General features: G+C 38.9%; 2 protein-coding genes across 4 annotated transcripts; both read right to left on the bottom strand.

Annotated features, from left to right (window-relative positions):
- Positions 1 to 11,085: 11,085 nt before the first annotated feature.
- On the bottom strand, positions 11,086 to 12,019 carry LOC148211465 (uncharacterized). The gene is made up of 2 exons (XM_088124426.1): positions 11,951 to 12,019; positions 11,086 to 11,790 (listed from the first exon to the last, which is right to left on the bottom strand). Exons 1-2 carry the CDS (start codon positions 12,017 to 12,019, stop codon positions 11,086 to 11,088), a joined length of 774 nt encoding a protein of 257 aa, XP_087980552.1.
- Positions 12,020 to 13,746: 1,727 nt separating this feature from the next.
- Positions 13,747 to 16,649, bottom strand: LOC111023660 (uncharacterized). 3 transcript variants are annotated; one of them, XM_088123610.1, is made up of 6 exons: positions 16,462 to 16,649; positions 16,296 to 16,380; positions 16,005 to 16,142; positions 15,766 to 15,897; positions 14,983 to 15,381; positions 13,747 to 14,015 (listed from the first exon to the last, which is right to left on the bottom strand). In XM_088123610.1, exons 3-6 carry the CDS (start codon positions 16,130 to 16,132, stop codon positions 13,877 to 13,879), a joined length of 798 nt encoding a protein of 265 aa, XP_087979736.1. In that variant the 5' UTR covers positions 16,133 to 16,142; positions 16,296 to 16,380; positions 16,462 to 16,649; the 3' UTR covers positions 13,747 to 13,876. The 3 variants fall into 3 exon arrangements, with proteins under 3 accessions (XP_087979736.1, XP_087979735.1, XP_087979737.1); XM_088123609.1 differs by having other exon boundaries at positions 16,296 to 16,377; XM_088123611.1 differs by having other exon boundaries at positions 16,296 to 16,340.
- Between the last annotated feature and the right edge of the window lie 373 nt (positions 16,650 to 17,022).

The following is a 17,022-nucleotide window of genomic DNA, read 5'->3' as shown; positions in this document are numbered from 1 at the left end:
AAGTGGCGAGGAGTCACTCGCCAACGTAGAGTGCACGTTTGAACTCCGATTGACACGAAACTTGGCGTGCTTACATATCTCACTAATATGCATCTAACTTTAAAGCCGCTCGTCCAAACTCTTGACGGAACCACAACTTCTAGGGTCGTGGCCCGGGGCCCCAACTGGCCCCCGTTGAGCTTGTCACCGACAAAGTCCAACCTCCTTTAACCGATATGGAGCTATTCGCCATGTTTATTAACACTCTAAAACATACTTTCTATGATCGAACAATAGGAAGTTCTTCCACAAATTTCTTGGATATTATAACCATCGGAGAAAGGATCAAATACAGAGTTAAGCACGGTCGGATAACCTATACTGCTGGTGAGTCATCAACATGAAGAAAGCAAGTTCTTCTAAAAAGAAAGAAGAAGAAGTACAAATGGTGAAGGCAGACCAGGTCTCCTAGAAACAATAACTATATGATAGGACACCACGATATTCTCCATATTATTACCCAACGCCATACGGATATAATCAACCTTATGTGAACAATGCAACTTCACATTACACTCCTTATCCCACTTAGAGTTTTGGACCTCTGACAAGTCAGAGCTTCCAACCTAGGGGTCAACAATAAAATACCATTTATGCTCAGGGGCAACAAAACAATAGGACGTCATGTAAACAGCCTCAGTTTGACCCGATCCCAATGACTTATACTGAGCTTCTACCTCAATTATATAAAAATAACCAACTGGCGCCAGTACTCGTGGATTCAATCCAACCTCCATACCCAAGATGGTATGATGCAAATGCCCGTTATGATTATCATGCAGGAGCCATTAGGCATACAACAAAAAACTGCACAGCACTTAAATACAGAGTTCAAGCTTTGATCATGGCAGAATGACTAAACTTTAAAAATGAATGGAGATGTAAATAATAATCCTTTGCCAAATCACTAGAACCAGCAAGTGAATTACAGTTAAATGTCAAGGGATGGAGCCAAAGAATAATGCCGCAAAAATTACGACCCCCATGCAAGAACTATTTGAAATTCTCTTGGGTAATGGATATGTAGAATATCTATACCCGGGCATCAAATTTGAAGGGTATGATAAAAGCCTGATCGACCCATTCCATGCTAGGGCAAAAGGACATTCTCTAGAGTAGTGTAGTTGTTTGTGAAGGAGGGTTAAGAGTTGTTGGACTCAAAAATCGTCACTGTTGCACAATTTCACCACCCTCACCAAGAGAGTGAAATAAATGTTGTAGAAAATCGCTCATTAGCGGAAGGCTCAAGTATGTCTCTTCAGCCAAAACCTCTTAGGATCTTTTATCGTGAAAAGGCTGACACACCCAGTAGTAGCCAGAAAACAATTACTATCTAGGTCCTAGCTCCTTTTGAGTATAAAAGTTCCAAAGCAATACCTTGGAAATATGAGTGCAATGTAACTGTCGGACAGGAAATATACCACAAGTACCCCACATATCTCCACAATGGTATGATATTGTCCACTTTAGGCATAACCCTCACGACTTTGTTTTTTGTTCCACCCAAAAGGCCTCGTACCTAGGGGTGAGCATCGGTAGGGCAGAGTCGATTTTTTGCCGAAAGCACCACCGAAAATCGACCAGTCGGTTTTCCAGAAATGGAAACCGATTTCTTTCTGTAGCAACATTCAACCAACTGACTGAAAGGTTGATTCGGTCGATCGATTTAGTCGGTTTTACTATTTTTTATTTTTTTTAGATAAATTTACTTCAAACTCTACCTAAAAGGAGAAGACGCTCTACATTCGCTAAGGTAGGACTGTGGCAACGACCGACGATGAGGTGGGGTTGCCGCAACAACCGGCACTAAGATGGAGTCGTGGCGACGATCGGCGGTGGGGATTGTGGTGTTGTTAAAGTGTGTAGTGTGAAGAATAAAGAAAATGAAGATGGAACTTGGAACTTAGAACTTAAAAGTATGGTAGTAGGGGTGAGCGCCGCACGGAGTCGGACTAAAATTGAAGAGAAAACTAATACCTTCAAAGTTTGAGAAGAAGGAAAATGAGTTCAGAAGAAAGGAAGAAGAATTGTAGAAGAAAGGAAGAAGAATTGTAAGGAGAACCAAGAGTTGAGAAGAAAGAAGAAGAAAAGATGGGTCGGCGCACTGCACGAGAGAGAAGGAAAAGAAAAAGGAAAAAACATTCGGAAGGGGAAAGGTTAGATAAGCAATAGGTAATAATTAAATAGTTGTAAAAAATTAAATTAAATTATAATATAATATAATATAAATTAAAAAAGAAACCAGAAGCTGTTGGGGAGTGGGATGGGAGCTGCGCATGTGTACTCTGTAGTACTTTATATATTTATTTTTTTCTTTTTTTTTAATTTCGGTCGGTCGGTCAGAAATGCATTTTTTGGGCACTCCGATCGACCAATTGGTCGGTTTTGAAACTTTAAAACCGACCACCGATCGAGCCTTCTATGAAACCGACCGACTGACCCTATTTTGGTCAGCTCGGTTTTTCGGATTCTTTTGCCCACCCCTACTCGTACCAATGGAGATAATTGTTCTCTCTTATATACCAATGATCCTTCCCTACCCTAAAACCTCCTCCATTTCTAGTTGACAATATCACTGGGATAAGGGGCTTTGACACGAGAACAGAAAGATGTTATACGCCAGATAGTTTGTTGAAGAACACAAATGAGCTCTTTAACGAAAAGAGGAAGGAGAAAGCAAGAGTTAAGAAGAAAGAGAAAGCAAGAGTAAAGAAGAAAAATAAAGCCATGGATAAATCCAAGCGACTCCTTAAATCCAAACGATCTTTTCGTAGGCGTTTGCCCCCGATTCAATCGAGGGATCGAATTGATTATAGAAACATGAGTTTAATTAGTCGATTTATTGGTGAACAAGGAAAAATATTATCTAGACGGTAAATAGATTGACCTTCAAACAGCAACGCTTAATTACTATTGCTATAATACAAGCTCATATTTTATCTTTGTTACCTTTTCTTAATAATGAGAAACAAAAGTGAAAAGAAGAAAAAGAAGGCCAAACTCAATGAAAATGTTTATAATAGAACTAGAGGAAGCAATTGTGGTATAGGATGCAGATCCTAACCAACTGTACCGTGTCTGAGGAAGCGACTTAGGAGTTTTTAAAGCTAGTCAAGTAGAGCGAATACAAAGTTATCGAACAACTAGGTCGGACACCTACAAACATCTCTATATTGTCTTTACTATTATCCTCTAAAGCACATCAGAATACATTATTGGAGGTATTGAAGCAAGCTTTTGTATCAGACGTCATCACAATGGATAATTTGAGCAACGTTGTTGGGAATATAACTACATCCAATTCTATTACTTTAACGGACGATGAGATACCATCAGAGGATACATAAAACACACCAAGGCCCTCCACATTTAGTTAAGTGTAAAAACTTTCTGGTAGCCAAAGTCCTTGTCGACAATGAATCTTCCTTAAACATAATGCCAAGATCCACACTAGAGAAGTTGCATGTTGCTATATCCCATATGAGACCTAGTATTGTGATAGTGAAAGCATTTGATGGGACACACAACGCTATTGTTGGGGACATTGAGATCATGATCCAAATAGGTTCTTGCACTTTTGACATAACATTTCAAGTTATGGATATTACATCAGCTTATAGTTTCTTGCTGGAGCAGTCTTGCATACATTTGGCAAGAGCAATTCCATCCACTTTACATCATAAAATTAAATTTGCAATCAAATGTTGGTGATCATATCGGGGCTAGAAGACATTCTTGTCTCAATGCTTGCTTCAATGTCATGTGTCGAAGCAACATAAGAAGCTTTTGAGTCTTCATTTCAAACCTTTCAAATTGCAAATGTTGCAACCTTACTTCGACATCTTAAAAGACCAAAACCACGATTGTTGAAGGTCGCCTTCAAAGTGGACAATGGGAACTCAGACAAATTGCTGAAGATGGCTAAAAACACATAGATTCGGGTTGGGGTATAGGCCAAATAGAGACGACATCATCAGAGTGCAGAATCGTGAAAAAGCAAAACACCTTGCGAGATTTGAGAACGGCGAGCATGACTGCCCAAGGAGGATTGTTTCACCTCTCTGCTACTCTCTTTTAAAGCACCAACATAATCCACTAGGAGTACCACAAGAACTTTGTAGTTGTAGCTGTGATATAAAAATGAGAACAAACTGGTACTTTGATTTTTCTGTGCCTAGACGGCTTTGAGCTCAGGAATTGACTAAGACAGTTAACTTGAGATCACAAATAGAGGCTAAAGAGGTTTAAATTGGCACTAATATGTCTTTAGAAAGCCGTAAAAAGTTGATAGAATTACTTCTTGAATATGCTGATGTTTTTTCTTGGTCCTATCCAGATATGCATGATTTAGATTTAGATACAGACATTGGGTCCACAGTTTGCCAATCAACCTAGATCACAAACTTGTAAGGCAGACGTTACGAAAAATGAGGCTTTATATGTTGATCAAAATAAAGGATTAAGTAAGAAAACAAATCAATGCAGGTTTCCTTACAATATCTAATTATGGCGAACATCGTTCTCGTACCAAATAGAGTGGAAGAGTAAGAATGTGTGTGGATTATAGGGATTTTAATCGTGCAAGTCCAAAAGGCAACGTCCTGCTTCCTCATATTGATGTGTTAGTGGATAATACTGTTGGATTCTCTACCTTTTCCTTTATGGATGGATTCTCAGGCTACAATCAGTTCAAGATGGCAACTAAAGATTGTGAGAACAAGACCACATTCATTACGTTATAGGGAACCTTCTGCTATAAAGTTAAGTCGTTCGGACTAAAGAACGTTGGGGCAACCTACCAATGTTCCATGGTTACCCTCTTTCATGACTCGATGCACAAAAAATTGAAGTTTACGTAGATGATATGATTGTCAAGTCAAAACAAGGCGAGAAGCACACAAATATTCTAAAAAAACTATTTGATCGATTGAGGAAATTTAAACTGAAACTCAATCCAAATAAATACATATTTGAGACAACCACTAGAAAACTTCTAAGCTTTGTAGTGAGCCAGAAGAGCATTAAAGTCGAAAAGTCAAAGTAATCCTAGAGATGCCACCTCCACCGACTCAATTACATTACGAGGTTCATATCTCACCTAACAGCAACTTGTGAGCCCATCTTCAGATGGCTCAGCAAGATCAATGTTGGGATATGGAGTGAGGATTGTCAAGCAGCATTCGACAAAGTTAAGCAATATTTACGGAATCCTCCAATTCTTGTACCACCAACTCCAGGAAGACCCTTATTTTATACCTCATAGTTACCGGAAACTCAATGGGATGTGTATTAAGGTAACATGATGATTCAGGTAGAAAAGAACAGGTCATATATTATTTAAGTAAGAAGTTCACCGGTTGTGAGACTAGATACTCTTTAGTAGAAAGAACTTGTTGTGCCATAGCTTGGGTTGTCCGACATCTAAGACAATACATGTTATATTATACAACATGGCTCATTTCAAAGATGGACACCATAAAGTCATTTTTGAAAAGTCATCTCTCTCAGGTAAAATTGCAAGGTGGCAGATTCTTTTGTCCAACTACGACATTGTTTACATGATTCAAAAGGCCATTAAAGAGGTTCTCTATCCGACTACCTAGCTCAGCAACCTATAAATGACTACGAATCGATAAAGGTCATCCCCATCTAAATTTCTTCACTTCATGAAAGAACTTTTTAACTTGATGTTCGTTAAATTCATATGGAACAATTGATCTCTAATTTCAATCATGCTGAAAGGTAGACTTTAATCTAGATAGGTGATTTGCAACCTGATTTTCTGTCTTTCCTATCTTTAATTTCTAGGTCCAATTCTTGTAAAAGTAAAATCCACCTTATTAACCCAGGCTTCGCATTTTTTTAGAAAATAAATATTTGAGAGCAGAGTGATCGATGAAAACTAGTACTTTAGTTCTTATCAAGTAGGATCTAAACTTATCAAACAAAAAAACAATAGCCAAGAGTTCCTTTTCTGTGGTAGTATAATTTAGTTGTGTGTTATTTAATGTCTTACTAGCATAGTAAACTGGATGTAACACCTTACCTTGTCGTTGCACCAACATAGCACCTACCGCATAGTTGCTGGCATTGCTGGGGCATAGCATAATAGCCCAAATAGCTTCCTTGGAAAGGCGAACGTCCTATAGGGGCACGTAAACGTCGTTTTCTCCTAATATTCCAGAGTTATGGTTATTTGCTTATAACACAAATAACCATCTAGGAAACAATAACATTCATTTCCTATAAGGCGATCAAGCATTTGGTTAATAATTTTTTCCATTACCTTATTTAATCGGTAGTCCATGCAAACTCTCCATCCAGTCACCATTTGTGTGGGTATCAATTCATTTTCATCATTAATTACTGTTGTCATGCCTCCTTTTTTAGGTTGAACCGAACTTACCCAGCTACTTCTCGATATGGGGTAGATCACCCCTGCATCTAACCATTTAATGATCTCCATTTTAACCACATCTTCATCTTCGGATTGAGACTCTGCTTTGGTTCTCTATGGAATTCATGCTCCTTCCAAAATGATCTTATGCATGCAAAAGAGAATTTTGGAAAACCCAATTTGCCCAAAATGTGGGAAGAGGGCAAAATCGATCCTCCATGACTTGTAGATGTGTAAAGGAGTAAAAAACAAAATAATTGGGCTCTTTGGAATCCGACAAAGCTTTTAACTGAGTTTGCATACTTTGATCTATTTTATTCATCTTGTAGGACAAAAAATGTGATGACGAAGGAAAAGCTTAGAGTGTTCGTGATATCCTTATAGGTTTCTGGAATCAGGGAACAATACCATTTTTAATCGACATGCTTCCCAACAATATAACTTAGCCCTTAAACTATATGGAGGAGATAAATTGTTTGACAAGTCATGCGATAAAGAGCGACAAAAACAAAATTTCAAACAATAAAACAAGGCGATTTTTTTAATATATCCGTGTGTCCGGGCCAACTTGCGCGCACCTCGACTAATCAGGGACCAACCGCCCGACCCTAATACATTTGGTTGACAAGGTAACTCGTAGGATATTAAATCCTAGGTAGGTGGCCATAGTTTGAACTCATTCCCTGACGCCCTTTGCTATTTACATTGGTCCTTATTGACCACTAAACCATCCCATGATGGTTAAAACAAGGCAAAATTTTATAACCTAATAACCACGCACGTCCAAGAAAAGAAAAATGGAGGGAGTTGAAGTTCACGAGAGAGAGTAGAGAGAGGTTTAGGAAAAGATGCTCTCTATTACATTGAAAGCCAAGAAGAAGCAGAAGAGAATAAATACACTACAATGAGGAGGAAAGAAATAAATGAATGAAAGATTTAACAAGGAGTAGGTTAACTACTCTTTACCAACTTCTACAGTAACTAAAAGTACAAAGCAGAGCAAATGAAGTTATGTCTTGACATCCCCCCTCAAACGGGGCAGGAGAGCAGCACCTGCAAAGCTTCCTACAAAGGAGATAAGAAAAGGCTCAACAGAAGAGATCCGGTAACTAGGCCAAGTTTGTCTCGAAGATAACTGAATCTGGAAAGGTGCAGAGGCTTGGTTAGGCAGTCGGCTAGTTGATCAACAGAAGGTACATATCGAACATCTAATTGTTGCTGAAGCACTTGATCACGAACGAAATGGATATCAATCTCAATGTGTTTGGTGCGAGCATGAGTAACGGGATTGCGGGCTATAGCAGCAGCAGAGACATTGTCACACCAAAGAATTGGTGTGGACGAAAGAGGAACATGAAGCTCGGACAAAAGGGATCGAATCCACTTCAATTCACAAGAGGCATGAGCAAGAGACCGGTACTCAGATTCTGTACTGGATCGAGCTACAACTTGCTGTTTCTTAGAGGACCAGGAGATCAAGGTAGAGCCAAGAAATATGCAATAACCGCCCACAGATTTGCGATCAATGGGGCAGGCTGCCCAATCAGCATCGAAGTAAGCAGTGAGAGTGAGAGATGAAGCTGGTTGGATAGCAAGACCAATGTCCAGAGATCCACTGAGGTAGCGAAGGTTTCGCTTAAGGGACTGCCAATTGGAGATGGAAGGAACTTGTGAAAACTGACTCAACTGGTTGACAGCAAAGGCAATATCTGGACGAGTGAGAAGAACATAATACAGTGAACCAAGAACACTTCGATATAGGGCAGGATCATGAAACAGTGCACTTCCAGCCAAAGTTGGAAGCGAAGTTGTGGTCATAGGTGTGGGAGTAGCCTTGATGTTCTACATCTGTAGACGGTGAAGGATGTCACGAATGTAAGTACCTTAAGAAAGCATAAAACCAGCAGATGTGCTTGCAACTTGGACTCCCAAAAAGTAGTGTATAGGGCCAAGATCCTGAAGAGTAAACTGACGGTTAAGCTGATGGATGAGAGTGTTAATGAGCTTATTGTCTGAACCAGTGATGAGAATATCATCAACATAAACAAGAATAATAAGAAGACTGGTTGAAGTACGGCAGTAGAACAAGGACAGATCAGTTTGAACTTGACAGAATTTCCAGTCTTGAAGAGCTTGATGGAGCTTATCATACCAAGCTCGCGGAGCCTGCTTAAGACCATAGAGAGCCTTCCTTAACCGACAGACATGATTAGGACACAAAAGATCAACATAGCCTTGCGGTTGTGGCATAAATAATGTCTCAGTAAGGCCGCCATTTAGAAAAGTGTTGCTAACATCTAGTTGCCGCATAGGCCAATTCCATGTAGCAGCAAGGGTCAGAACCAGCCGAATTGAAACAGGCTTAATGACGGGGCTATAGGTCTCATGGAAATCAATGCCATGGGTTTGAGAGAAGCCTTTGGCAACAAGACGAGCTTTGTAACGCTCAATGCTCCCATCGGCACAGCGTTTGAGCTTGTAGACCCACTTGTTACCTATGAGATGAGATGTTTCGGTAGAGGGGACTAAATCCCAGGTTTTATTGCGTTGGAGAGCATTAAATTAAGCATCCATTGCATTCTTCCAAGAAGTGATAGAGATAGCATCTGAGAACTTTGTAGACTTAATTAAGGACCAATCAATATTGGATGGAAAATGAGCATAGCAGTCATAGAAGTGCTTTGGTTTGCTGACGCCAGGCTCACTGCGAGGGAGCATTGGATGACGGCTAGTGGATGAGGGAAGGGGGGGAATTCGGGAATTGGTGACTGAGAGGATGAGGTTTCGGATTGAGGATGAGTAATAGGTGAGTTGGTATTGGGATGATTCGAAGATGGTGGGGATGGAGATGGGGAAGGTGGTTCAAGTCTTGGTGAGGGTGGTTCGGGGGTCGGTGAGGGTGCCTGAGGTTGGATAGCGTCGGATAATGAGGTTACAGGGGCAGTAACTTGCACAGGGAGCCAGGATAGGATGGTGTTATAGCTTGGTTGGTCAGTAGAGGTAGGTTGTTCCATAAAGGTATTAGCAAATGGAAATTCATCTTCATTGAAGCACACATGCCTAGACACATAGATTCTCCCTGAGGGACTGAGGCACCTATAACCCCTGTATCCTAAAAAGACACACTTGGTTGTGTGAAAATCAAACTTGTGCTTCTGATATGATCGTAGGCAGGGGTAACAAGCAGATCCAAACACTCGTAAGAAGTTGTAATCAGGTTGCTGGTTGTAAAGAGCTACAAAGGGCACTTTGCCATCAAGTGCAGTAGTAGAAAGCCGGTTTATTAGGTAAACAGCAGTGTGAAAAGCATCCCACCAGAAATTTAATGTCATCTTGGCTTGAGCTAACAATACTAAGCCGGTTTCAACAATTTGCCTATACTTCCTTTCAACTCTTCCCATTCTGAGGGGAGGTATAGGGACAAGCAAGTTGAATTTTTATTCCAATATCTAAAGCATACCAAGACAAAGGTTTGAACTCTCCCCCTTCATCACATCGAATGGTTTTGATTGTGGTCTCAAACAAGTTCTCAACTTGGGACTTGAATTGCTTAAAAATGACTATAGCATCACTTTTGCTTCTAAGAGGAAATATCCATGTGAAGCGAGAGAAGTCATCAAGGAAACTGATATAATATAGATAGCCATTTAAAGATGCAATAGGGGCGGGTCCCCAAAGATGTACCAGTTCCAAATGTTTAGTTGCACGAGATTGTGAAATTGAGAAAGGCAACTTATGTGATTTCCCATAATTGACAAGCCTCACAAAAAGAGAGTTTCTCATTAGATTTACTTTTCAAGTTAAAGTAGTCAAGATGTGATTCAGAGTGCGAGAAGAGGGATGACCAAGCTGCTACGCCAGACATCCTTGGTACAATACAAAATATGATGACTGCCAGGAGAGGTAACGAACAAAGCCTCATCCTGACATTTCCGTGTCATCTGGGATACAAAAGCAACATAAGTGAACTTATTCCTTGAGAACTCTTGACTAAAAGGATGATAAGAGGCTGGAAAAGGAGGAATCTAGTACAGTCCATCCTAAGCGTTCCTTCCAAAAGAACCTTCCCCGTGACTTTGTCCTTAATAGCACAAAAAGAATCATAAAATTCAACCACTACATTATTATCCAAGGTTAAACGAGAAATACTAATCAAATTCTTTCTAATCTGGGGTACATGCAAAAGATCCTTTAGAATCAAGTGTTTAGCATTGGACGGTATAAAGGAACTACCAACAGATTGGGATAGGGAGTTTAAAACCATTCTCAACAGTAATACATGTCATACATGTGTAGTCACTCTTGATAGACAGATTGCCAAGGTCAACTGTGACATGGTTGCTCGCCCCACTGTCTAAATACCAGGCTGTGTCATTGAGATTCTCTGGTGTGGCAACCATGGCAGTGGGGTCTCCTGGGGACTGTTATGGAATAAGGGCTGCCACCCCCTATATTGTGGCTTTGATCGTTGTTAAAGTTCCTCTTATAACGATAATAATACACAACAGTGTGCCCTACCTTACCACATACTTGACAGATAGGCTTAGAGGAGCTGGAATTGGATAACCGAGTGTTCTTGTTGCTAACACGAGTGTTTTTGTTGGAGTTGCCGTTATGATTCTTGAAGTGAGACTGATTCTGATGCCTAACTACATTAGGGCTTGGAACTGGGCTTGGCGCATTTCAAACGTTAAGAGTTGTGATTGAACTTCATTCCAATTCATCTTCATATTTTGTATAACCACCACAATAGGTGTATACTCCTCATCAAGTCCAGCAATAACACATGAAATGAGATCTTTGATGTCCATCGGAGAACCTGCCAAATGCAAACTATCAGCACATCCTTTCATTAAGCTTAGATAATCGGCCATTTTCATACCCCCTTTTCGAGTTTGTTGCATCATGCTCTTGATATAGTCCTTTTGAGAGGTAGCTTGAATGCCATAGAAGTCTTGAAGCGCTGTCCAGAGCTCATGAGTGGTTTCACAGCTTGTGACTTGAGATGCAACCTCAAAGGTCATCGAGTTATAAAACCAACTGAGAAGAAGTTGATCAGTACTCCAAACATCATATTTAGGGTTGGGCATTAGCAAACCTTGGGGTTCTTCTTCAGATGGAGGGATCATAATGGACATTTCAGGGGCAACACTCTTCCCTGTGAGATGTCCTTCAAGTTTGTAGCTCCTTAGAATCGCCAGTATAATATTCTGCCAGAGCTTGAAGTTGTTGCAATCTAGCTTGATCGATGTGGCTTGGTTTAGGAGATTAACAAAGGCAGGGGTACCGACAGGTGTTGTTCCAGATCGAACTTCTACCACTCCCTGTGGTTTGGGAAAGTTCGTGAATCTCCGCTATTTGAATATGGAACATCATAACAACGAATAGGAATGAAATGGCTATAGCTCCTATATGAACTACTGGGAAGATCATAGCAAAGAAGTCGAGACCTAACAGAAGAAGTAAGCCTGAAGTGTTGCGAAAGACTGGGATGAGAAACAAAATGGAATGTACCGGATTTTTAGCACGTACAACCATCAAACCAGAGACCAAAGCTGGGCTTGACAAAACAGAAAGTATCATGGTACGTCGTCCTTCCCTGAAATGGAACTTTCATGCTGGAGCAAGAACAAGCATGAAAGTCGGTCTATTACGACTAGCGCGGTTGAAGTTCATGAGAGAAAGAGCAGAGAGAGGTTTTGTATTCATCGTATTTGTTATACTTTTGCTTCTATGTTCATCATATTTGTGTATTATTTGTTGTTTCTGTTTCTTTGTTCACGTATTTGTTCATCCATTTGTTCGAGCTCGAATGTTAGTATTTCTATTTCTAATTAGATCGGTAGGATTCAAAAAATATTTGAATTATCCTATAAAGATGGGTTAGGTTCTCCTATAAAAAAGGAAAAATAACAAATTCATTTTAAAATTATTTTAGAAGAGTGTAATTTCGTCCATAAAACAGTAGTACAAATCTTCTACTTTAAATGGTTATATCTATGGTTACCCCAAAAAAATCAGGCCCAAAATCTCATAAAAAGGCCGAAATAGTCGCAAACTTTCAGCACCAAAATCTCATAAAAACAGCGCTCAAACAGCCAGAAAATTCCAGCACCAAAACCTCGTTAAAAAAACGTGCAAACACCCGCAAATTTTAGCCATGCAGACTCATAAAGAAAAGGCAAAATTTCCAAACTTTAGCATCACAAACTACTAACAAATATTTACCCACCTTCCACCTTACCTACATAGCGAAGGGTGCAGGTCTATGCTCCAGAGTGTGGGGAATGACTCAGAGAGATGCGCTGATGATTAACTCAAGGAAACAGTTGTACAGCCTATGGAAGAGATCCTGTTCAAGGTCATAGAGGGAAAACTTTTCTGCTAAAACCAAAATTTCTTTTTCCTTTTCTTCCTTGCCCCCTCCACCATCTATTTAATTTAATATTTTGGTTTACCATCTATTTAATTTAATATTTTGTTGGAGACAGGTGCCTTAGTTGAGCTATGGACCTACTTTTCTCTGTTACCAAAATAATAATTTAAAGCACACTCTTTCATAAAATAATAATAATAATAATAACAAACTTAAAAAAAAATAAATAGGGATAGGCCTCGTTAACACGCACTCCCACTGTTTAGGATTCCAAAATTTCCATCTTATCTCCTTCCTCATCACCTGCCATTGAAACTCAGACGAGAAAATATTTCTGCTTCCCAAAAATGAACAAGACAAAAGGAAAATTTTGAAGGACCACCATAAACTGATCAGACCCAGAGGCAACATTATCATTTGAATTCCTTTAGAAACTACAAACTTTAATGGAAAAAGTACAGACAATGCCACAAAAACAAAAGCAAAAGGGCTGGCAGATATCTGGAATAACTTTCATCATATAGTTGAAAATGAGGACTACTAATATCTGTGCCTGAAGCAGAAGAGAGAAAGCAAAAGGATGTGCGAAAATAGAATAATACCTCGTTTTCCAATCCATAACAAAACATCCAGGCATCAGGCATGTGGCTTTCTGTCCGGAGTTGGGAGACGGGATTCTTTTTTGAACAAGAAACAAAACTTTTCATGTTCGAAGATAAAAGCCCCGATGAAAAGGAGCAATGTAAAAAACAGAAACAGAAAGTTGGGAGACAGGATTCACTTTTTCATTAAAATTGACCCATCTGAAAACATTGGAAATACCTAAAATCAGTTTTCAAAATAAATAATTTCCAAGTTAACAACTTCAGAATTTTGTTTTAAAAAATATGCCCACCAAACATTCTACCTCCAGATTCATTTAATTCTACACATCTGAAAACATAAAAGAGGATTTAAAATCACATACCAAACAAATCCAAAGAAGTAAATCTTGGAATAGCAGAGCTTCAGCTCTAGAGGGATGCTTTACCATAGTAGTTTACATGACCAATCCACAACAATGCCTAAGGTAAGACAGGAAGCTCCAACTTATCAAATGAAAAGAAACAGACACGCCCATGTTCTACATGACAATATTTTATATGAATGCCTCTGGATGTTCTCTCAAGAAACTCAATATCTTTCTTTGGAGGTGGATATCCCCTACATAAAAGTTTAAATCACACCGTCACAGACTCACAGTAATTCAAAGATCAGATAAATTCAAGTTAAGCAATGCATAGACTGTTCCACAAGAAAGAAACTGACATATGAAGCCTATTGACCTTTATTCAAGAATGCAACTAAATAGTCACAGAAGGCTATAAATTGAGTTGATATATTGCTTAAACAATTTCACCGCCACAAAATTGGTATAGATTATACTGATCTAGGTGTGTGTTCGGCTTGCCTTTTAAAGTGCTCATTGAGGACTAAAAATGTCTTTTTAATGGTTGGTGTTCAGTTCAAATATTAGAGAGTGGTAAGAAGTGTAAAAGAACTTTTTAAAATTTTCAATAATCAGAAGTAGTTTGTCCAGGGCTTACTGTTTTACGACTTTCCGAAGTCCCATTCTCTATTCTTTCAATTTGAAACATTTGCTGTAGAAACAAGAGGAGGTTATCTTATGGGAAGGGTAGTCTTAAGACATCTTGGATTTTGGTTTTGTTATTTGGAAATTGAAGTATGCAATAATCAAAAGTAGTTTGAGAAATTTCTAAAAAGATTAAAAAAACACTTCGAGCACTTTAAAGAATCATTTCACATATTTTCTTCCAAAAGTGCTTATATAATAAATGACCCACTTAAAAACACCTTTTTCAAAGGACACAAACACAATGGGTGCAATTTAAAAAAATTTGAACACAAAAGTTATGGTTCACTCACTATCTAAGGGTCAAATATATTGTCCTCTAGTTAAGGAATTAACGCTAGTATTGGTGATGACAATACTGAACTTACTTAGATTAAGCGAATTCTTAAGAAGTTAAGAAGTCAAGTCAGGTGCAAGTCACTTTTAATTATATCATACTAAGAAGTTTACAAAAACAAAAAATGCATGCCAAACAAATAAGCCAGCAAGAAGTGAGGTCGAAAGGAAGAATGGATTTTTGATAATAGGTGAACTTACCTGGTCAAGCAGACCATAAAATTTGGGTCACCAGGAGAAGACTTTCTAAACTTGCTATGTGGAAGAAAAACATCAAAAATGGGCATCACTTGATCGAGCTGAATGGAACTTAATAGTTCAGAGATCGACCTCTCATCTTTTGATTCCAAATCCCATGCTCCTTCGTTCTCAATAGAACTTTGAGGAGAAATGTCACTGCCATTCCTAACACCCTTCACAGACCAAGGAACTTTATGCTTTCCAACAATGAAACCAAGAGACTTGAGGTGTCTATAAACCTCAAACTGCTCCCAAAGACATCCGTTTTTTCCTTCAGCTACCTTCTTATATACATCTTTCAAAGAAAGACTTGAATTATCATGATCCAGAAGATGCAAGGCCCCAACTTCCATAAGAAATCTGAAAATGCAGAAATGAATATTTAATAGCATACTTAAAACTTGTGTCTCAAAGAGATCGAGATCAAACATCTCTATTTAAAAAACAAAATGAAAAGGTAAAAGAGTATTTTTCTGCTTGAATAGGACAACTCTATTTTTGAGCCGAAGTTTTTGTCACCCTCAATGTTTTCAGAGCAAAAGGCACACCCTAAGACAACATGTTTCTCAATTGCCTGGCCTAGGCTTGAAGAAACTCACACTTCTCTTTTACAATATTACCCTACTTCATTGTAATCACAGTAAGACAAAATAAGAAAGAAAACTCCCCATAAAATGTTGTGATCAATATCAAAAAGCAATAGGGATAATAAGAAAACCACAGTAAAATCATAGTTCAACATACAAAGTTTCCTCAAAGGAGCAATAAATCTTGCCACAACGTACAATGCCAGTTGTCGTCCAAAGGCTACCCCTGTTCTCTAAAACTTCTGCCATTCCCATTTGATCATTCCATCGAGCAGTTGAAGCATGCTTCCTAGAGACAGATAAAATATTTGACACACCATCACATACCTAATAATAAGCGAATAGCACCTTCCTATTGGAGGTTTCAAAGGAGTCTAAATTCTTGAAATTCTCTACCTAAATTGCAACTTGCGCATGTTCCCAGATGCACACAGACATTCTTCTTCATCTTCTACATCTTGCTCGTAAATTTCATCATCACCACTAGCTCCTCCCGAAGAGCTTTCCCAATCCGTAGCCTCCATCAGAGAACTCCTAATCAAATATGAAAACTCCTTGTTCAGGAGATGGACATGGCACTGAAATAAAATGCATTGAGGCAAAAAAAAAAAAAAGGACGGAAAACTACTGAAATTGCTCCTAATTCTGAAATTTCACTGGTAATAGTTTATCGAACCAGAAACTTACCTACTCAAGTTATGCAACCTTAGTTATGCTGGAATAAGGAAGAAGCTGCAAGTTTCTCAGAGATTTGAGATGTGAAAACCCCCTACTACAACGAACAATGGAAATGAAAAAGAAAACAAAGGAATTATGAATTACAAAATACTTATAAACGAATTGTTTTTCTCACCTTAATTCAAAGATCAGGAGGGGTACAAGGTTGGATTTAGTTCGATTTAGGCTGATTCCGTCGAGGGAAGACTTAGGGTAAGAGGAGCGGCGACAGGCGGCGGCGAAGAGATTGAAGAATGAACCGATCAAACCCAATTCAGCCGATAACGTTCAGTGGCGTTCACGGTTCGGTGGGAAATGGAGCTGAATTGACCCGAAAAAGTTTCTATTTCGTTCAAATGACCTAAATTATAAAAATAGACTCAATTGATCTAATTTTAACTTTTCTGACATTTCAGAGAGTCTGTATTACGAATATACCCCCAAATGAATTGAACTACAACAAATCTGGCACGGAATCACGTAGGTTGGTGTAATTAAAACCATGGGCGAGTTCCACTTGATTCATGGCCATGAATTTATTAAAGTACTACCAACTTAATAATTCTCCACCAAATTTTTGTACTATCATTTATTATATACCCACACATTCTCACCAATTGCAGAGAATAAAAGTATGTTTTAGTCTGTATTGTCCAGAAGCACATCTTTCACGTGGTTTTGAAGAACTTCCATACCT

This window comes from Momordica charantia (assembly GCF_013281855.1).
Source record: "Momordica charantia cultivar OHB3-1 chromosome 5 unlocalized genomic scaffold, Mcharantia_2.0 BLBB01000005.1, whole genome shotgun sequence".
NCBI classification, from domain to species: domain Eukaryota; kingdom Viridiplantae; phylum Streptophyta; class Magnoliopsida; order Cucurbitales; family Cucurbitaceae; genus Momordica; species Momordica charantia.
The sequence above is the reverse complement of the archived record's forward strand: the minus strand, read 5'-3'. Positions and strand labels throughout refer to the sequence as shown.